Source organism: Protopterus annectens, chromosome 11.part0, assembly GCF_019279795.1.
Source record: "Protopterus annectens isolate FY-2018-M chromosome 11.part0, PAN1.0, whole genome shotgun sequence".
NCBI lineage: Eukaryota > Metazoa > Chordata > Ceratodontiformes > Protopteridae > Protopterus > Protopterus annectens.
In genome coordinates, this window is record NC_056745.1 from 626,641,650 (window position 1) to 626,665,095 (window position 23,446).

General features: G+C 37.2%; 1 protein-coding gene across 2 annotated transcripts in view; it reads left to right on the plus strand.

The window, feature by feature from the left end:
* The window catches only part of PRR5 (proline rich 5), a 1,930,091-nt gene that overhangs the window by 101,634 nt on the left and 1,805,011 nt on the right, over nt 1-23,446 (plus strand). Inside the window, exon 2 of one of the 2 annotated variants that reach the window (XM_044088087.1) lies at nt 10,211-10,324. In XM_044088087.1, coding sequence (XP_043944022.1) covers nt 10,211-10,324 — 114 coding nt within the window. Of the gene's footprint in view, nt 1-9,877; nt 10,325-23,446 lie in introns of those variants that run through there. The other variant, XM_044088086.1, reaches the window with a different exon arrangement.

Below are 23,446 nucleotides of genomic sequence, written 5' to 3' on the forward strand. Positions count from 1 at the left end.
AACAAAATTAAATAAAATGTGTGTTTGTTTATTTAAGATTATATGTTCATATATATATATATATATATATATATATGTGTGTACATTTACAACTATTATCTAGTGTATTATGTATTGTAAATTTTAGTTGGGTTTTATTTTATTTACACACATTTATACATACTTTTTAACGAGCAACTAGTAGATTTAGTGCATTAAGTTTTTTAGGGATGAAACCTTTATTAATTAATTTTTTTAGTAATGAGACTTTTAAGATGAATTAGTTAAGGCATGATATTACATATTGTTTTATGACTAATTTTGGTTGTTGCTGCTGCTGTGCACTAAGTTGTGGTTCAAGTTATGTTTTATATAAGTTATATAAATATATATATTTTTTTAGAGTACTTGGATGGTGTTTCAGTACGACATCTAAATCCATTTTACCCTTATACAGCTTTATGAACTGTAATTAACTAATCAATCAATTATTCAAACTATTTGCAGAATGTATTTAAACACAGTTAATTGATTTATTTGTAGTTGCCGGCTCTTATTGTGTTTCTCTCACGTGTGGGTTTTAAAAGTTTCTCTTTTACTGTTATCTTTTCTACTTTCCATGTTTTTTCACTACAGTCTTTTTTCTTTAAACATTTCTTGTCCATTTTGTACTATAGTAGTCATAATCTTTTCCTGAGTCCTTTCTATTTCTCCTTTTACATTTTTTATTTTTGTCATTACACTGCCATCTTCCTTTACTAATCTGCTTAAGTAACTCTATATTTTCCTTGTAAAAAATATCATGTATTTTTTCTTTATTTCTTTCATATAATTCTTTTTCTCTGTCAAAGTACTTTCTTTCATTATGTTTCAAATTTTCCAATGCATCGCTATATATTTTTTTAATATTTTTCTTTCTCTACTTTTCTCATATCATATTGACACTACACAATAACATTTTTTTACATTTTTCCTTAAATATCATTCACCATTCAGACGAGTTTTTATAAAATGTTGTTATACTAATATCATATTTCAATAACTGTATTAATCATCTATTTCCCTCTACACACCATGCTTTCTCATTTATCCTTTTTATTCATTTGCCTATTTTTATATATTCATTGTTTTCCTTTATCTCTAGCCATATTGCAAGATGATCAGAAAGTCCTGTTTCAATTACCTCCCCTTCTCCTATAATTAAACTTTCTTATACTTTAAAATAATCTATTTCAGTTCTATACATACTCTTTTGTAAATCTGTACATTTTTGTCCCAAAGTTTTAACTTACAGTATCTCATAACCTCTTGCATTTTTCTTACATAATTTCCTTTCATTTTATGATTGCCTCTTAAACACAATTAATTATCCTGTTATTATAATAGTCATAGTCTAAAATCTGATAAAACAAGCTTTCTTTTTATTTACAATTACTATAAGTATACGATGCTATAATTCTGTATACTTTTTCTTTTCGTTTTAAGTCTACAATGGTTAATCTTCCCATTTTTTCTAAAGTTATATCTAATATCTTTACTGTATTTCTACAGAATATGGCTATTCCAGAACACCTCTCGTTTCCCAAACTACAGATTGTCTTTCATTCATATAGTTTCTGTGTAATCTTTCTTCACTTGTTAAAAATCTTGTATCTTCTAATATAATTACATCTAGATTCCATGTATTACACCACTCCAAAATTCCTATTCTTCTTACTAAATTCTTAATAGTATTCATGTTTACAGAAAGCACTCTAAAATTTTAATTTTCCCTTTTCCTTAGATTCATGGTTTCATAACCTCATAGCTAATAACTAGGCTAGCTTTCTTAATAGGCCATTTTCCTTCCCAAAGGTGAGAATCAAACACTGTACCTTGTATCTGTGAGTCAAGCACCTTAAGCATTATACCAACCCCAATCATTATATTATTTCTTCACCCATTTTTTTCTTTTTTCTTTTGTACTTATCTTGTTAAATTTTCTTTTCTTTTGTCTTGTACCCTTTTAACAATAGAATTCCTTTTTCTTTTACTACTTCCCAATTTATGTCTTCTTTGTAACTTATTTCAGGACTTTCTTCTATGTCCTCTTTATTATTTTTTCTTCGTATAATTTTTCTTCTATTTCTATAACTTCTAAGATTTCTTCTACTCATTCACTTTCTTCTCTTTTTTTTTGTTATTCTTATTTTAATTTTTGTAACCCATCCAGAAATGTCCACTTTTGCTACTTTTATAACATTTCATGTCACATTTTTTGCATCATTTAACACTTTCCCACAAATAATTTTTTTTGTCACGGTTACTTATCAAATGTCCTTTTTCTCCACAACAAAGCATGTTTTGGAGGTCCCCAGTATTTTACAGCACCCCTATTCCCTCCACATTTATCATGCTTGGTATATGTATATTTTTTTTCTATTTTTAGTACAATGATACAGTCCTAGCCACCAGTCCATATGTCTAGCACCTCTTTACATAAAGTTTTCAAAAGTCCTTTCAAAGTCTCTGTCTCTACCTCTGTCTGAAATTGTACATTAATTTTCTTTTTTGTTTCCCTGTTAAATGCTTTTAGCACATAAATATTCCATGGGTTACAGTTTTTTTTTTTCATATTGTTCAACAGAATTTTCCCTTTGTTAATAAGAATAAATGCTCTTACCTCACATGCTTTTACACCCAAAGGAGCTATTACATTGCCACACATTTTATAACTGTCCATTTCTTTATCTTCTTTGCTTTGAATCCTTATTTCATTCTTCCATTTTTCATTTTCTTCAGTTTTTTTTCTGCTACTCCACTTTTGCCTTCTTTTACTTCCTCTGCAGATGTTTTCTTTTCCATCTCACCACTATTTTTCAGGATTGTCTTTGCATCCTCCTTTTGTATTTTTCCTTAATGTCCCACCAAGAAAGATCTCCTTCATTTTCTGGCTCACTCTGCACCACCATTTCTTTAAGTAAATCATCCTGCAACCCTCCCAACTGAAGGGTGGTAATTGTACATCCATCATTTGCTGGCTCATCTCCATCAAACAGGTTTCTTGTAAACATTTTGTCAGAATCCTGCACACATACTCTGGTTTCAATATTTGATTTCTTCTCTATTTTTTCAACACTCTATCATCTCCATCTGCCTCCCTGTTTCTCTGAGCCGCCTCTGCACCTGAAATGGAAACAGGATGTGCTCTTCCAAAATGGGTCCCACTCACAGCAATGATGAGTAAGGGGAATTCCCCAATGTCCTGGCCAAATTTCCCATATTAGTATAACTTCCCCTTTTGTCAACCCTGAAAAGAGGCTACTAACCAAGTGGGACTAGGATAAATAAATAAAATACAATAATTTAGATTTGAAAAGAGTCCAACTGGGTTTCCTAGACTTGTAGAAAGTATATGATAGGGTCAAAAAAAGACAATTTGAGCAGTCCTGTGATGGTTCAAAGTCATGAAAACATTGGTGGCAATATACAAGGACCAGATGACCAAAGTGCAAACAGTGTTTGGACTCACAGAGAGGTTCCCAGTGAAGCAACTACTGTTCATACTGGTGAAGGACTATGTTATCAAACAGGTTACAAGGAACGGATTCACAAAGCTGCTGTATGCAGATGATGTAGCATTACAAGCAGACTCATTAACAAGAACTTCAGGAAACAACTGGGAAGCAGAATTTAAAACTGAAGGCATATAGAAGACCTCAGATGGAAACAGATTTCAAAAACAGTCTCAAACAACATCTCTGTGAATCATGGTCCTGCTCATGCTTAGCACCAAGTTGATATTTTCATGATATCTGACTCCCCATCCCCTTCAAACATTTACTTACCATCTCTACACATAACTACATGTGCTATCTTCCTAATCTACACACTTCTACACCACTCACAACTCACCATTCACATAATACTTTTCTCTTTCTTTCAATCCTTCACAATATTCTTGCTTATTTCTGCCAATCTATCTAGCACAACCTCCTGCTATATTTTCTTATTTAATTTCTGCTAAGGTAAATGAGACTTAAACTACATAAATGTATTTAGGAAACAGCTAATACACTGTCTTTAATTAAACATTCATATTGTTAGAAGTAATATTAATGCTGTAATCCAAGATGAGTAACTGTAAATCGGACTGTGATAAATGTATTTAATACACTGTCTTTAAGTAAACATTCATAGTGTTAGAAGTAATATTAATGTTATAATCCAAGATAAGTAATTGTAACTCAAACTGTCATCTCTGTGTTTATTGTCTGTTTCAAACAGAATAATTTGTGTTAACAGATGTAAAGAAACAGTATACAAATGATCTTTATCAATGTGTGTTAGATGGAGTTTTTCTCCCTGGACCTACACTGAAAAAGGGCTCTGCCCAGTTGGACTATCTTGGTCAACAAAGACAAATAAAGTACATACAAGACAGTTGTCATGACACCAAAAAGGAAATTGGAAAAAGCCGAAAAATGAAATAGAAGGGAGAATAGGGGAACTGCTTAACAGCTTCAGGTATCTGGGAGGGGTTGTTGAGGAGAAGGGAAGTCTGAATGAGGAGGTCAAAGCTAGAATCAGGAGGCTACAGCATCAGGAGTAGTGTGTAAAAGAATGCCAAAGAAGATGAAAAATAAGGTGTGCACAGTAATGGCGCAACCAGTACCACTATATAGTACAAAAAACATTGGTGGTGAGTGCACAGCAGTTGAGGAAGCTGGAGGTGATAGACATGAAGAGCCTGCCAGGTGGTAGGATGCACACTGTGGAACAGACAAAGAAATGAGGACATCAGAGCAGAATCCAAAGTTGATTCAATTGCAAAGAATGTCAAAGAGTACAGATTTCAGTGGTTCAGGCAGTTTGTAGGAAAGAAGAAAATAATCTGGTAAAGGAGATTTGGGAGCAACAGGAGCAAGGCCAGAGGAAATGAGGACGTCCAGCAAAGAAATGGATAGGTGGCATGAGAGATCTGGGATAGCCGAACATGACCATTTAATAAGGTAGTAGAGTGGAATTGAATCAAAAAAGATGGTGACAGTTGGCATGACAGAATGACCCCATGTAGAAAACGGGAAAAAATGGAGGTTGTTGATGATAATACACACCAATCAGAAGCACATTATTTATTTATTTATTCTAATATTGGAAGCCAAAAGGAGGTTGAATAAAAACACATATCTAATACAAAGTGATAACTGATAACACCTCTGTGATGTGGAATGCCACACCTCAAGCAGCCTACACACATCCTTACACTCTAAAGCATTTTCTGAGAGATCAAGTTAAAAAGCATAAGACAAATTTTGTGAACAGTAAAAGCTACTAAAATGGTGCAAACAGAATGCAAAAGCTTTTTTGCTGTGATACTAGTCAGTGCATTAAAAGTCTTTAAATTAGTGCTATTATATATTGTAATGCACACAAACATAGAATTATACTGCATTTTATTGTGAAGTTTCACAAACAAAATTTCATATTTTGGAAACTGTACAACCTTCTGTTAGCCAGACATAAGTTTTAACATAACAGCAAAAAGTTCCTCTCTGTGTGCATGCTTACTGAGATATGTACAGAGATATGAAACAAGGTACAGGATTTGATTCCCTTTCCTGTGAAAGGGAAATTGTCTAGGCTTAACATTACAAGGGAAGCTATCCCAATTTATTTGTGAATATTCCAGATTAACAATTTTAGTGTCATTTTATTACTTGTACCTTACATTTTCTCATACTGCATATTAATAACTGGGGACTCACTCAGTTAAGGAAGCAAATCCGCAAAGGTAGGGATGCCATAAGGAGCTATGGGTGATAACTGGAAGTATACAAAAAAGATGCCATAGGCTTGAATCGGAAATACACATTGATTGCATTATACAAAAAAAAAAATCTCCTTGTTGATTACACCATTCTAAGAAGAATAAACAATGCAAGCAAAATGTATAACCCATCCCATGGATTATAATATGAAAAAATTCCTTTAGGCTCTCCCACAGTTTCAAAAAAGGCCTAGCAAAAAGATTCAATGACATGTTAGCCACAATGAGGAAAGATCTTATTATCAGCTAATTTGCATATTTCTGAATGATAGTTACTACTGCTATGTGCTAATCACTGCTGATCTGTACATTTTGCTACAGCCACCTCATATAGGTATAGGCATCCCCACAGCCACTCTCCCACACACAAAAGCACACATTCAAATACAAACATATGCACACACCACAGTCCCCATATCTGTCCCTGAGATGTCTGCCCTTCCCCTAGATCTCCATGCTAGTTTAAGTGCTGTTAAGTTAAAGTAATTTAGACAACACCTTTATTTAGTGCTTCTCCCCACCCTTGATGCCTGTATTCATTTTAGCGCTGTTAAGGCACAATACTCTCTAGTGTGTAAGGCTTCCCCCATCCATGTTCCCTGTACTAATTTCAGTGCTGTGAAGGCACAGTAGTTTAGAGTACTCCTTGGTATCTAGATGCTTCCTCAATCCTCAGTCCTCAGTCACTGTATTGCTGTAGATGCCATTATTGTGTAAGTGTAGTATCCCTAGTGGCTATTGCCCCCCCCCCCCCCCCCGTCCTGTAATGCTGTAGGTGCTGGCAGATGCACCTGGCTTTTTAGCTGTGTGTACTACCATGATGTAGTAAGGCCATTTGTACTGATATACACATCTGAGCAATTTTATGAATTGCCCGGTGCACAGATGCCTTCTTGAAGACAGTTCCGGGAGAGAGAGCACATGGCTAATTAGTAAATGCCTCTCCCTAGGACTGCCTCATTAGCATACAGAATGGCCAGGGAGCCAGCCCTATAGGGTGCTGCATGTCTTTGTGCTAGAACCCTATGCCATATCGTGTTAGTGCTGTCTCTGAATTCATAAAGGTTACTGTGTTATGTAGACAAAGTACACGTCACAATAATCTTTATGAATTTTCTCCATAATGGAAGAGAAGCCCCAACAGAATACAGCAACAAAGTACAATATGCATAGTTGAAAAAAAACATCACTTATATAATACTACAAATAGCTAAACAAAACAAAAAGTACTACTGCTAAAAAATATAAAAAATGACACCGTATCGAAATGTTGGCAATTGAAATGTCGAGTTTCAACAAGCCAAAAAAAAAAAAGATCAAAACTACAAGAGCAGAGTGAATCGTGAACATTGCTCTTCTCCTTTAAATTTCAAGTTCCCCAACCCCTGAACTTATATTTTAACTTATATATACCAACTCCAAGGTTGCCATACCTCGGAGAAGAAGAAATGTTGTCAGAAATGGCCATCTTAGACTTGATATATGTAAGTCCCCTATTTCAACCATTCAGCCTCCACGTTTCAGAATTTGCTGTAGCGGGTCCCATCATTTCAGATGGTCACCATAAAAAATACATCCTAGTTACTTCAATGGGAAAAACAGTGAGATTATCAAACCTACGTAAAAAAATCTACTACCTAAAGCAAAAGTCAAACAATTCAAAAATAATAAATATGAAACGCACTCATAAAAGCACTAACACTGTCAAATTCAGTATGCAAGCTCACATAATAATCAAGACCACAACTACTAATAGAAATGCCTGCACAACAATTATACACACTCATGAGCCCCACCAGGAAAAAAATCATACAGAACAACTACTAAGTAAACACACTCTACAAGTGTAACAAAAATCCTTAAAATACAGGAAAATCATAATAATGATGAACATTCAAAGGAAAGAACTGAAAAACAAAACAGTAAATATACATAGTACAAAAATGCAAATGAGTTGAAGAATTTAAAAATAAAAATAAAATGCAATAGTTAAAAAAAAAAGCCTCAACAAACAAGTTCCTTTTGAAATTCTGAGAACCTTATTCATGGCCCTTGAGCTATAAGTGTATTACACCCTTTTTGTGTGTGTTGGGGGGGTTGCTGTATATCCCAACCCCTGCCTCTGTAGGGATCTATTTTACTTCAGCGAAAGATGTATTCACCAAATACGTCTTCATCACTCACCAGCCGCCTAAATGAACTTCAGCGAATGGTTTGGAAACACTTGGCCATCCTCTCAACTTTGCCCTTTTCCCCACTGTAGTGCGATCTCGGAGTTTGTATATATAGTTAGGGGGGTGTGGGAGGTGAAGCCCCCCACTTAGGTGGATTTGATTTAGTGTTTTTTGTGTTCCGTACATTTGGTGGGCTAGTGTTTCTGAACCGTGGGAAAAATTCTGTGCCTTGCAGAAGTTAATTTCAGTGGCAGGTGTGCAATGAAGACATATTTGCTGAATGCGTCTTTCACTGAAGAAATATAGACCCCAACTCTAGATATGTTGACTCAAGGATTACACAATATTGTGGGAAGAAACTTTTCAAATGTGAAGTGAAGCAATGTAACTTGACATCACACATATACCATACACACACACACACACACACATATATATATATATATATATATATATATATATATATATATATATTAAGTAGTTTTACAGAGATCAAAGATTCTCCACTTATACTTTTACATGTAAACATGTGTGTTTGTGAGTACGTGTATATATGTGTGTATTTTTGTGTATTGTGTCACCTCACAACAAGAGGTTCTCCGGTGTGATCCTCGGCTGGGGTGCCTTCTGTGCGGATTGCATGTCCTCCCTGTGGTCGCGTGGGTTTCCTCCGGGTGCTCCGGTTTCCTCCCACATCCCAAAGACATGCTGCAGATGGATTGGACACTCTAAATTGGCCGTAGGTGTGAGTGCGTGTGTGTGTGTGTGTTCCTTCTGTGGAAGGTTGGGCGCCAGGCTGGCAACTCGACACTGTAAAACTCCACTGCCAATCATGAGCAGACAGGTGATCCGCTGTGGCGACCCCTAACCGGGAAAAGCCAAGAAGAAGAAGTATGTGTGAGTTATATATGTATGTTTATCAATCTATAACATTTTATATATATATATATATATATATATATATATATATATATATATATATGTATATATATATATATATATATATATACACACACACACACACACATATTCAGGTAAGTAGAAGGAATACCTACTTACAAGCAGGTTTGCATGCCATTCTGAGAATGTGTCATATACAAAGGAAGTGTCTAAAAATGGAAGTTCAGTTTTTGAAATGTTGAAATATAGCTGACTGTTTTACAGAATACAGAACTTTTAACAATATTTCACAATAAGCACGTCTCATTTTGTCAGTTCATTCTGTGATTAGGCAAGTCAATGACCATGTAATGTGAATATGTTCAAGCTATATTATTCTTATGGATGATTTATGACTGAAAGTGGCTGTAATAGAAGCTCTGGATTTTGTGTTAGCTTAACTCATGTGTTTGTTTTTATCAGTATGTAGCAAAACAAATAAATAACGAATGCGTCTAACTGTACTACAAAATCGAAAATGCTTAGCCTGTATACTACACAAACTCCTAGCTCCATTAATTTATTCCTAGCTTATATAGCAGGCACACAACATTAATTTGCTTTTCTTTCCCATTAAAAGTAGTCATTTCATAAGTTACAGTCTAGCCCTTAATGCAGATGCCACATGCTTAGCTTGTTTCAGTCAGATTCAAATGTCCCTGTTTCACTTTCATGAATGTCGACCAAGAATTAAGCAGCTTTACAGAGGTCAAGCTTGTCTACTTATAATTTTAAGTGAGTCTGAAGTCCGTAACACTTTAGGTTATAAATGCTGAGTGACTGTATGTATACTCTGTATTGTGTAATGGATGGGTGAAGTCATTGTGAAACTTACCAGTAATGCTGCAAGGCAGTGTCAGTCATATTTTTCATCTTTCATTGGCTTTGCAGTTCTTTGATTCATTTTCACCATGCAGAAAGCATGTTAATTCATGCTGTGTGCTGAGGTGGGTGGGATTTGTTACATGCCAGTAGGACTTCCTCATGCTGTGACTTGAGAAGGCCAACCTGAATTGTTAAAGTCTCTCTTCTACATAAAGCTGGTGGAATGTGTGAATACTTCTGCTTTCTTTTGAACTAGGAAAACATTAACCACAGTTTATGACACAAATCTTAAGATTATAGGCTTATTTCTTTTGCTACGGAGGTATGCACTGAGAAAGCTGGCTCATTTTCTTTTTTAAGTTCCTCATCTGGTTTCACTTTTTTGAGAAGTCAAAAAGTACATAAAGATGTTTCTTTAGTGTGTGTGCAGACACATACACACAGACACAGACACACACACATTGACTATGAGGACTCTCCGCAGGTTGAAGTTCATGAGTTCACCCAGTCTAACCGATCTGGGCAACAGAGATCAGACAGTGTTGGATGAACGGGGAACCCAACAGCGACGTGCTGGAGCAAATGCTACGTGGAACAGGTAAGCTTGCATGAAACTCATTATTCCTGGTTTCATGACCAGCTTAACATGATTCTTTAACCATTTAATAACAGTTTTGTTTTCCTGTCTCTTTTCATAGCATTTCATGTTTTATTCTTTACGTATGTCTGATTATTTTACAGTATTAAATGTACTGCAGTTTGTTTATCTTGGGACTAAGCATGAGCAAGTTCTCATTGGTCTGTATATCAAGTGTTGCTAAATGATACCCTCAGTATTAATGAAGTAATTACAGTTCCACAGCTGTAACAAAACATCATACAATACCATGCAAGTCAATGCAGGTGTCTCAAGTGAGCAGTGATACACTAAAGTTAAAAATGAGACATAAGCATCCATAGGATAAAATGATCCAGATTAGTTATTTGGGTCATATGTAGCAGAATATCCAGGAAATCCTAGAATCACGATGCCTTAATGGTAAAAAGTTTTTGCTTCACAGCTCCCAAGTTCAGGATTTCTTCCTGACCTCTGGTTATTGTCTGTGAGGAGTTTCCTTATTCTTTCTGTATCCGTGTTGGTGTTTCTGGGTATGCTGGTTTCTTCCCACCTGTGAAAAAATTCATAATAGCAGGCTGCTCCAAGCAGTATGTGCAGATGTGTATGCATACATATATGTATGTGCATATCTGTAGGGGAAAATACTATTCATGCCCTTATGTCGCTAATCATGAAGGTTTACAGGGGACTAGTTCATGTACTCAGTTAATAAATATGTTAAATTAAACTTGTGTGGCATGTTGAATAAGCTTCATTGTCCTTAGGCTTAGTGTAAATCATTTCAGACGGCACTAGAATCCTAAAAACTAAAATTTGAGCTGGAAGGCTACATGAAACAGCTCATACAATTTAGGCAGTTCAGTACATTTATTAGTTAAATGTGTATGATTAAAGTGTTTAGAAAAATATGTTAACTTACTAAGTCAATGCTAGGTATTTTCATAGAAAGTTTCCTTCTGCAGTCATTCATTTTGTATCTTTCATCCCGGGGCTTCAGACGTGGAACAGCCGCCATTTTTCTGGTTGCCAGATCAATTCCCTGGCTTATTTTTCAGGCAATGAAACTGACACCAGAGGATGCTCAGACTAAGGACTATTATCCATAGCCCCCAAAATAGTGTAGGAGTATTTGGATATTTGCCTGTTTATTAGCATCTCTGCACCTTACAAACAGTGTGGCTCTCAACATTGTATGGAAACATGCTTAAGATACTGCCAAAAAAGTTTTGTAATTTCTGCTTCATGATTACATACTGAGAAAACATTAATGTAAAAAAAAATCAAGAAAAAATTATGGAATCACAAAACTGTTAAGATGTAAAAAAGGAAAATGGGGTTCTACTTAGCTTTCAAAAACTTCCCTAGTCATAAAAGTATATGTACAGTACAGGAAAATACATACATGAGTATCTTATCGGTTCCAGCAGGTCAAAGTAATGCTAAAAGTTAATGTTCCATGAGACCATAGCATACTTGGTGGTTTCCTGTACACATTGAAAGAAAATAAATAATATGTTCTAATTGCATATAAATCATGTTGAACATATTGTGTATAGACATGTCTCTTATTTATGGCAACAGGCTTTAGGAGTACCAGGGAATGGTGATGAACCGAAAAGTTCATACTCAGGAAATGACCAGTATTCGTTGTGAAATCAGGGATCCAGAAAGCTGTAGTGTGCCTACTTCTGTTCAGTATGGAACAATATGTTTTTTCTTATGGGCGGTTTTACCTTTTGAGTCTTGCCACCCCCATAGTGCCTTTAGAGCTGTAGCAGCAGCAAGGACTGATAGTGTACGCTGCTTAGCTTGTCCTTACTGAGGTATTTATTGCTGTCCCACAGCTTGTCCTTACTGAGGTATTTATTGCTGTCCCACTTTAAAGAATAGTTGACAAAGTCATTCTTTGCTTACCTTCTTGATCTGTTTCAGGTTTGCAGAAGAACAGGAGCCTATCCTTGAAGTCACTGAGTGTAAGTCAAGGGAACTAGTCTTGAATGGGGCACCTCATTCATACTCACACAGCACATGTACTGACTGCTGATAGGTGGTGGTGCTGTATTCCAGGTTTTAAGAGGGCATGAAGGATCTGAGTAGAAACAATTATGTTTTTTTATTTCCGTAATAACAAAACTGAGTCAGAACTTTCCAAGGCACAATATAATCAGTTAAGTTGCCTGTCTGAAGTCATAATAAGCAGTGATTTGGTATGTTGGATAGCAGGGTTTCTGAGTGTGATGTAACTGGTAGGAAACCATATCCAATTTTTCTGTAGAAATTTTGAGTGGCAGCCCAAAACAATGTTTCTGAAAATGGACAGTAAATTAAAACCCATTGATTCTTTTGATACAGAACTTAGTAAAAATACTGTCATATGTAAGTGATTAGCAAGACAGCCCCCCACCAGACATTGCCACAACTTTTTATAGGATCTTTTTGGCTAGGAGCTAAGCTTAAGCTATGGACATTTTAAAATGACAACCTGATAGTGCATCACAGGACATTAAAGCTACAAATGGATACACAACTTCAGCCTTAAACCTGAGTGCAGACATCACAGTCTCCACTTAATGTTTCTTTTCCAGCAGACTCGTAGGATTCTGTGCATTGCATAAGCCAGTTTGTATATGCCATTTCCAAACGGTAAAGCTAACTAATCTTTAAATGTATGCAGGCTTGTCAATTCTGTTTTATTTGTAGGCAGTCCGTGCCATACAGAAGCTACCCTGTGGTGAAAAAAAGTTTTGCTTTAAGCTCACATCATATTTGCCCATTTCTGAAAGGAGAATGATGCCACAGTATAAAGACAAAATGATCGATTTTAACCATTGGCTAAAATTTTGGTGTCATTCAAAGGGGATCCAGTGTCTGTCAGCCTGGGATGACATGCTCGACAAGCCACGTTGCTTCGCTAGGGACGGCTTGCACCTGTCACCCCTGGGCTTTCAGATATTGGCAAAGGCTCTTGCCACCCCCATAGTGCCTTTTTTAGGCAAGGCTCAAAAGTCAAACCCACCTCCATAGACAGCACAAGGAACAAGAAACTAAGGGTAATGCTGCTAAACGCCAGAAGTCTTTACCTCAAGATGCATGCACTCGAAGCTCTCCTCAGTATGGAGAACATCGATATCTGTGCAGTGACAGAAACCTGGTTCAAGGCTCCAGAGAGCACCCCAGCACTACCAGGTTATACCTCATATCATGCTTTTCGGCCCCAAAACCCGGACCGAACCACAAAAGGAGGGGGAGTTTCCATATTTATCATGGATATCCACACCTCCAGGTTAGTGGCATTGCACGAAGTACTGGAGAACATCCATGTGCAACTGACAGTGGGCAAGACTGCTTTTCAGTTTATAGCATCCTACAGACCACCCTCTCAAAGTCAGGAATCCCACTCGGCTTTCCTGAAAACATTGGAGAACATGAAGATCTCTCCGAACACCATTATATTGGGCAACTTCAACTACCCAAACATAGACTGGGAGCATTACTCAAGCCCCAGCACCTTAGCCCAAAGGTTCCTGGAATTTATAAACTCAAATGCTATGGAACAACTATTCACCACTCCCACAAGAGGGGAAAACATACTAGACCTGATCATTACCAACATGGGGACTCTATGCTCCATACCAGAAGTATATCCCTCATTGGTAAGATCAGACCATAAATTAATTTCACTGGATATCCACATCCCGACCCCACCCCCAGCCCAGAAAACCACAGTGGAAAAACTTCTCAAAAGCGAACTTCACACTTCTCAAAACTGAAGTGGAATCCTTCAAGGCCCCAGAGCCAGTGGAAACTACGGCCCAAACTGCAGAATCCTATATAAACGCATTCTACGGACATCTCCAGGAATGCATGGATCATGCTATCCCAAACAAAATCAAGACCCAATCATCCAAAGGCAGGCGTCCATCTGGTGGACCCCAGCCATAAATAAACTGTACAACAGAAGGAGGAAGCTACTACATGATAGAGCAAAATCCCTAAAAGGGAAGGCATCTCTGATCAGTACTAGCAAAAAATTACGATCCCTCACAAAATCCTCCAAGGCCAGCTTCGAGAGAAAAATTGCACAGGACACTAAAGACAATCATAAGGCTTTTTTCAGTTATGTTAGGAACCTGGGATGCAACTCCCAGACTTGTTCTGAGTTGATTCTAAACAACAAAAAATACACTGAACCCACAGACATCACCAATATCCTGGCAGACAGGCCCAGTGCAAACTTCTCCACCCCCTCCCCCCAAAATAGCATGTATCTATCCTGGCAGAGTGCAGCCTCCCAAACATCTCTGATGCCCAGGTGAAGGCCGCCCTCTCCAAAGCAAAAAACACTGCTTCCATGGGACGAGATGGCGTCCCGGGTTGCGTCTTACATGAACTCAAAGAAGAACTAATCCCTCAAGTAAAACTGCTGTACAGTCTCAGCCTCACTACAGGATATGTGCCCAAAGAATGGCGTACAGCAACAGTGGTCCCACTCCACAAAGATGGCGCCTCTGTGGACCCTGAAAACTATCGCCTCATAAGCCTGACTAGCCTAGTCTGCAAGGCTATGGAGAGGATCATCATAGAACTCATAAACAAAGACATTGGGGACCTACAGACACTAGATCCTACCCAATTTGGCTTCGTCAAGGGCAGATCTTGCCTTTTGAACCTGGCCGACTTTTTCGAAACAGTCACCAAGGCCATAGATGAAGGGAAGGTAGTCCACACAGCCTATCTGGACCTCGCAAAGGCATTTGACACAATACCCCACTCGGGCATCATAGATAAGCTATCCAGCCTAAATATAAACCCCTATGTCACAAGATGGGTCGCAAACTGGCTCAAAGACAGAACCCACAGAGTCAGAGTTGCTGGAGCCATGTCAGACTCGAAACCGGTCAGAAGTGGCACCCCACAAGGTTCTGTCCTGGGACCTCTCTTGTTCGGTATTTACTTTTCTGAGGTACAGGCCAACGTGGGAGGACTTTGGCTCACCAAGTTCGCAGATGACTGCAAACTGGGCACCATAATCGACTCTCCAGCTGACACAAACATCCTTCAAAAAGGTCTCATAGAGACGGATAACTGGTGCCAGAGCCATGGTCTAAAGCTAAATGCCAAAAAGTATATAGTCATACCCTTTGGCAAAAACAATGTGCCCACAAATTACCACATAGGTGGTAACCCATTAAGTACAGAGAAAGTAATTAGGGATCTGGGGACCCAAGTTGATAGCAATCTCTCCTTTGATAACCACATTGCCAAAGTGGTTAGAAAGACCTTCTACATAGCCCACCTCATCATGAAAGGATTCACATCTAGATCAAGAGAGGTAATCGTGCCCATTCATCCCTCATCAGGCCCATCATAGAATACAATGCCCCCCTTTGGGATGTACCTTACCCAACACCTGCAGCAATTAGAAAGACCCCAAAAGTACCTCACCAGGAGGATCAAGGGACTCAAACAGATGCCATATGCTGCTCGGTTAAAAAAACTCCAACTCTACTCAGTTGCATACCACGTACTTCGAGGCGATCTATGCCTGACATATAAAGCTATGTCCAACCCAGAATTAATGGACATGCTCCACCTCAGTAAATCTAAATCCCTTAGAGCCACGCGCTCGAGGGACTTGAACCTCAGCACAGAAATAAATAGAACATGCTGGAGGGACAGATTCATAACCCAGAGGCTCCCTTCGCTCTAGAATAGAATTCCAATTCATGTTAGGCAGAGCACCTCACTGACTCTCTTCAAGAAGAATCTTGATGAGTGGATGGGGGATCGTAGGTTTGTCCCGGGGATTACTTCCGTGTCACTATTAGACAGAGGCACAGTAAACTAAACTTTAAAAAGGGCACAGTATACTCAAATCAAGGGGTGGCGTAAAATCGGGCTAGGCTTATAAATGCCCCAGGGCAGATAGCCTAGTATGAACCTATGAGATTGTTCCTAATGTTGTATACGTGAAAGCTGTATTTGTGCTGCTTTTCAATACAATTGTAAGGCTTCCTCTATTCTTCCTGTAAGTGCACTGACTTAATTTCAAATGTTCAGGACAGCTTCCACAGCAGATTTTTTTTTAAATTAAAGTATGTTATTCACTCATATTCTTGTGTGCTATTGATAGTATAAACACAAAACACTGTATTTTATTTATGATCTTACAAGGTACTTGAACAATGGCAACAGTACCTCAGGGCACCTTGAGGTTGCACATAATACATTTTTACAGTTCAGTGAATTTTCCTCACAACAGTGTTAATACTGAAGTTCAGCTGGTCGTCAACAAAAAATGCACCTAAATGCTTTGTGTTTCTGACCAAAAAGTTTTACTCCAAAAGAGACATTTTGGTTTAAAATAAAATCATAGCCTTTGTCACAAAATTGTGTAACAGGGACAAGAAGCAAATGTAATATAGCTAACAATGAAGTTAAATATCTAATGAAAAGTAGTAGGCATTTATGTAGTGCTTCAGTAATGTTGAAGGACATTTTTCTCATACCAAAAAAGTAAACGTTCTGCAATACACAGTAACAATACCCAAGTATATAGCCAAAGATTGCAGAAAGCTGTTAGGCAACATCTTTCGAGCAGCAGCTGATTCAGTATGTGAAGTAAGACTCCAGGAACTGGGCTGGGCTCCACACTCTTCAAAGGAGAGAAAAACAACATGTTGGCATTGTTCTAATTTATTAGTCTAACATTTCACATTAATGCTAACAGCACAGTTTAACACCAAGTTCTTGTCTTCAAACATTAAAAGAACTCCAAAAAATAACAAACTGGTAAAATAACAAAAAAGCAAGCAATAACAAAAAAGCAAGCAGGATGTAAGTACTCCAAACCGCACTATTTACTGTGAGCACTTTCATCAGAGACAATGCTCCAACTTCATCAGACAAAAAAAAAAGACAACAATTAACCACTTTATACACTTACAAGTGAATGCAATTAAACCAATCACAAATTAGTCATCAGTAAATTACATTCACTAATTCAAGTAGGGTTATAAAAACATCTAACTCCTTTAGTAAACAATTCAACTAATACAAAATATCTTCTTCATTTACAGTGTGTATACTTAAAGCCATATACAAAACATATCAAAAACCTATACATAAATACATGCATATAATAAAAATATACATTGAAAATTAAAAATTAACAAGGTATAATACCCTTTCAGCTAAAATACTAGGGGAGCTAAACACATAGTTGATACAACTGTGAGTAATTATAAAGTAAAAATAAAAAATTGAAAATTGCATGATTTTTACTTATTCAGACATTTAAAAATGCAACTTATGTACATGAATATATATATATATATATATATATATATATATATATATATATATATATATATATGTATGTGTGTGTGTGTATATATATATATATGTATGTATATATATATATATATATATATATATGTATGTATGTATGTGTGTGTGTGAGTAAGGGACCAAAAAGCATGGTCCAGTAGACAAATATATATGAATGCAACCTTATGGTAAATATGACACTGAGTGTAGGTAGGCCAACAAAGGCCAATGTGACACTTACTGTAGAAAGGCATACAAAATATACTTAAACACTTAGTTAGAAAAACTAAAGTGCTGGTCCACAAGCTATAGGCACTACCTAGCAAGTGCTTTAAGCTTTAAAAGGCATTTGATTGATACATATTCATTAAAGCCAGGAGGTATGTGGGCCATTGTGCAAACTTAACACATAAGCTCACATTCCTCAAGTTTAAGTTCCCCATGGACCTCCTCGTATATTATGTTCTAACTGTTGTATTACTGCAAACACAAACTTGTGAGTGGGGTAATCTAAGATGTGTTTTGCCAACGCATTTGTAGTAATCTGTTTGTGTATGCTGTACTGGTGTTCGTTTATCCTTTGTTTTACTTTTCTTTCGGTTTTTGCCAATGTAGTACGATGCGCACCCCTCGCATAAGGCTACATAGACTACCCCTTTGGTGTTGCAGTTAAATTTGCCTTCTATATTGTATGTTCTGTCCCTAATACAAAGTTTGTTGCCCATTTTAATAAATTTACAGTGAGGGCAACTACCACATTTTGCCATACCAAAACTGCCCTTGCATATTTTTCTCTGTTTCTCTAACAGGCATTTCATATTGGCTCCCCTCCTATACATGAATTGTCGGGCTGCTTCCAATATTTTATTAAGACCATTTTCTTCCAAAAGTATGGTCCAATTCTTAAAAAGAATGTCCCTAATGATTTTGGAATCTGTAGAATAGGTAACAAGAAAGCTTGTGCCTGTATCAAGTGATGGGTCTGCCCTCTTTTGAATTGGCTGTTCAAAAGATGTATTATATATTGCTTCATAGCCTTTGTGTACAATAGGTCCAAAATACCCTGACAGCCTTTTAGTATTTACCTCATGGAAGATGTGTTCAAGAAAACTTAGTGGGTACCCTCTCTTGAGGAACATAGATTTTAACAAATCACATTCTATCATGTAATCATTGTCACTTGACAATGTAACTACCTGTCCCTTGACAACCGCCTTCTTCTGATGGTAAGGATGGCCGCTTGAAAAATGTAAAAAAGCATTCGAGTAAGTGGGTTTACGATAGATGGTGGTTGGATATCTACTATTCACCCTATCTTTAAACAGATATACATCTAAAAAGTTAATGGAATCTATGCCCACTTGGAATGTAAGCTCCAGAAACTCTGTTAAAGTGGTAATATCTGCAATAAAGGACTCAATACGGGTGGCCTCACCTTTCCAAATGAAACGCATGTCATTCTGGTATTTTGTATACCAAACCACATAATCTTTGAACATTGTGTTGTTAAACAAAAAAAAAAACTCTCTCCCAGTAGGCCATCACGCAGTTGGCGAAACTGTTACCACAGGGTGAACCCATTGCAATACCTGTTTTCTGAAGAAAAAATTGCCCATTAAACCATACAAAATTGTTAGACAAGACTATCTCTAGATGGGTTTCGATTACATAAATTTCTCCACCATCCATCCCCTTCATGATCAAGAATTCTCTAACCTAACTCTTGTGGTATCATTGTGTAGAGATCTTTAATATCTACCATGAGGAAGATAAAATTCTCATTGAATTCTAAATTGTTGATGTTCTCGTGGAAACTCCATGAGTCATGGCAGATTTTTGGTTCATTTTTTATATAAGGTTTTAACTTATTGTCCACAAGTTTAGCACTTGCATGCATAATAGACCCCCTCCCATCCACTATGGGTCTGAATGGGGGATTATTCAGGTCCTTGTGGATTTGTTGCATTCATATATACTTGTCTACTGGACCATGCTTTTTGATCCCTTATTCACACACGCACACACACGCACACACACACACACACACATATATATATATATATATATATATATTTATGTACATAAGTTGCATTTTTAAATGTCTGAATAATTAAGTAAATATCATGCAATTTTTAATTTTTAATTTTTACTTTATTATTACTCACACTTGTATCAACTATGTTTTTAGCTCCCCTAGTATTTTAGCTGAAAGGGTATTATACCTTGTTAATTTTTAATTTTCAACATATATTTTGATTATGTGCATGTATTTATGTATAGGTTTTTGATATGTTTTGTATATGGTTTTAAGTATACACATTGTAAATGGAGAAGATATTTTGTATTAGTTGAATTGTTTACTGTTGACATAATGGAGTTAGATGTCTTTCTAACCCTACATGAATTAGTGAATGTAATTTACTGATGATTAATTTGTGATTGGTTTAATTGCATCCACTTGTAAGTATATAAAGTGGTTAATTGTTGTCTTTTCTTTTGTCTGATTAAGTTGGAGCATTGTCTCTGATGAAAGCGCTCACAATAAATAGTGTGGTTTGGAGTACTTACAGCCTGCTTGCTTTTTTGTTATTTTACTTGTCTTCAAACATGTAGAATACCCAATTGAAAGAAACACGCTCCAGTAATATAAAAACAGTTGGAATTTATTCCGAACGTTATCCAAACGGTAAACGCTTTCACAATAACACACTATTGCTTCATACGTCTGATGAAGCAATAGTGTGTTATTGTGAAAGCGCTTACCGTTTGGATAACGTTCTGAATAAATTTCAACTGTTTTTATATTACTGGAGAGTGTTTCCTTCAATTGAGTATTCTACATAATTTGTGATTTAACGTTTGCTTTTGGGTGTTTTGGATTGTCTTCAAACGTTTACAAAGTTCTAGCAACAGCCTTAGCTTATAGCAGGCAAAAGAGTACTCCTTTTTCTTCCTTTTTTGGATGAGACATTTACCTTTTCAGAATTTTTTCACAGATGTCAGAGTTCTTAACATGGGTTTCTATTCTTCTGACCACTCTGTACTTCCAGATAAACATTCAGAAATGCTCCTTCACCATTCCATACCAGATTGTCTTATAGACACTCTGCTGCAAAAGTTTTTGACTTGTGAGATGGACTTTTGTCACGAGAACCTTCCTGAGAGAGTTTCCCACGATTCTGGGGGTCATGGCATCTTTGTTTGTCATGATGTCTCTAACTAGGTTCTACATGACAAAGATTCTGTAGAATCTAAAAAACCTGTGGACCCAACACTTGCATCCTTCAAATACCTATTTAGGGCTTTTTATTTATGGAACTTCACTAATGGAGTCAGAAATTCAAGCAATTATGTGTACCCCCTTTTCTCCTCAGCCTCCAAGTTAATCTGTATCTACACATGCCTCAATTTCCTTGGAGGGTAGTTCCTGTGAGGGTAAAGGTACAAGGTCTTCAAGATTCTTCAGACAGACCAAAGCACATTATTTTAAAAGAGATCTGGGCTGTGATCCATGCCTTTTAATCTCTTAATTATCTTTGCTTTCCTGTACCTCACCTTATGACCGTAGACAACACCACAATGAGGTAGTACTTCAGCATGTTAGACAGCATAATGTCATACCCTCTATACAGGCTGGCTATGATGGCTTGGGAAGTAGGTGTTTAGCATTCTTTAACCCTCTAAGCATATTACATTCTGTCAGAGCAAAACATAATGGCAGACAAACTGAGCAGGGCCAGTACAGACCCTCACAAATGCTATTGAATGAAGGGATCTTCCAGCTATGGATCCGGTCCTGGGGGAGTACATCAAATAGATGTGATAGTCTGCTTTCAAAACAAACAACTTCATACATGTTTTTTTCATTACTGTGCAGGAAATAGTTTCCTTATGCATTTCAACCCTTTCACTGATAACGCAGGGTAATTCTGTAGATTCAAAGGGACTCCTCAGAAGTATTTGTGGTGACCCCTTTTTGACCCAGGCAGTATTGGTTCTCCCTTTTGATGGAACTGGCCAACAGCAAGTACTGGAAGCGGGATCTATTCACACAAGATGAGGGGAGTTTGATACACCCCAGTCTAAAACATCTAAAATTATCTTTGTGGAATATGATATGTTTTAGGCACCTTATTTTACAGGATGTGCAGCAGGTACTAAAGGAGGCAAGAAATTCTACTAATAGAAAATCTTATCTTGACATATGAAAGATATTTTCTAGTTGGTGGGTAGGCCTAATAACCAGGGGCCTTACTATGAGTTTACCACTGGTGCTCAAATATTTGTGAGAGTTATTAGCCTCTGGCCTTCACACTCCTATTCTTGGTCTGTCTTGTGGCAAATTCAGTATGTTTGCCCATGGATCCTTCTCTCTTTTCAATGTTTTCTTAGTAAAACATTATCTGACAGGTAAGTTTCACTTGAGATCACAATGTAAACACATTGTTCCTTCTTGAGATCTTAACCTTCTGCTGGAAAACCTAACCACTTCTCCTCCTGAGCCTGCACATCATGCAGATTCAAGTTTCATTCTGTGGAAAACTGTTCCTCTCTTTGCTCTGACACCTGCAAGATGAGCTGTGAGTTGCTAATTCTTTGGGGTTAATCCTATTTGGTCTGTTTTTAGGATATGGTATGAGTAAGAACAAATCCTTCATTCATACCCAAGATTATTTCAGTTTTTTTTAACCAAACCATCAGTCTGTCTGTGTTCTTTCCTAAACCTCAGAACATTAGAGGAAAGATTACTCATACTCTGGACACGCATAGGCAATTTGGGTACTATATTGACAGAATCTAATCCTGTAGAAAGGCCAATTGGCTATTTATTTCTTTTGTTGGGATTAAGGCCAGCCCGTGTCAAACAGACTGTTTCTACTTTGCTTTGATTGGTCATTGCCTTTTTAACGAAGCATAATAAACTACTTCCATTATTAAGGCATACTGTCTGAAAGCCTTTTTTCTTTGATGACATATTGTGAAGGGTAGACTCTAGAAGCTTTCTAGAGACAGCTACATAGTCCTCTGTATGTACATGTACAAGGAATTACATACTGAATTTTTTTGTCTAAATTCAGGACTGTTTTTTCGGTGACCATCCTCCAGGGGTTGCTGGATCCATATCATAGGTTCATAGATAAGTACTACAGTCTGCAGACTATTGCAGGCTTAGCCAATTGGCAGAGGTCAGAATCAAACCATGTAATTTATATCTGTGAGGTTAAGACCTTAACCATTATGCCAGCCGTCCCTTCCTAGGAAGTATAGGCTTTGATAATCAACCCATATAACCTAAAAGCCACTACAGCATTGGTAATGCTGGACATAGTGCAGTTGTGTAAGCAGCACTTATCCATAACAGTAGATATTTGAATTCCTCACTGTTGCTGGGAGTTGGTATTTACAGGGTTCAGTTCTGAGCCCACTGCTGTTCATAATGGTGACAGACCACATTAGCAAACAGGTTGGAGGGATAGACATCATATTATCCTAGCCTGTCTTAAAGAAAAAGGCTGATTACTGCCAGCCTGTTTTATGAACTGGATTGATAGTGATAGTAGTTGTGGAAAGAATTGTAGCAAGGGGTATGTGAAACAACAGTAACAGGAAGAAAGAATGAATGCAGTACAGGTGTACATGGTAAAACCACTCATGTGAAAGGTTGTAAGTAGGAATAACTGAAGGCACTAGTGTCAGTCAAACCATCACAGCACTGCCCAGATCAGCTTTCTTGGGACCTTTTCATATGCCTTCTCCAATTCTAGGAATGCC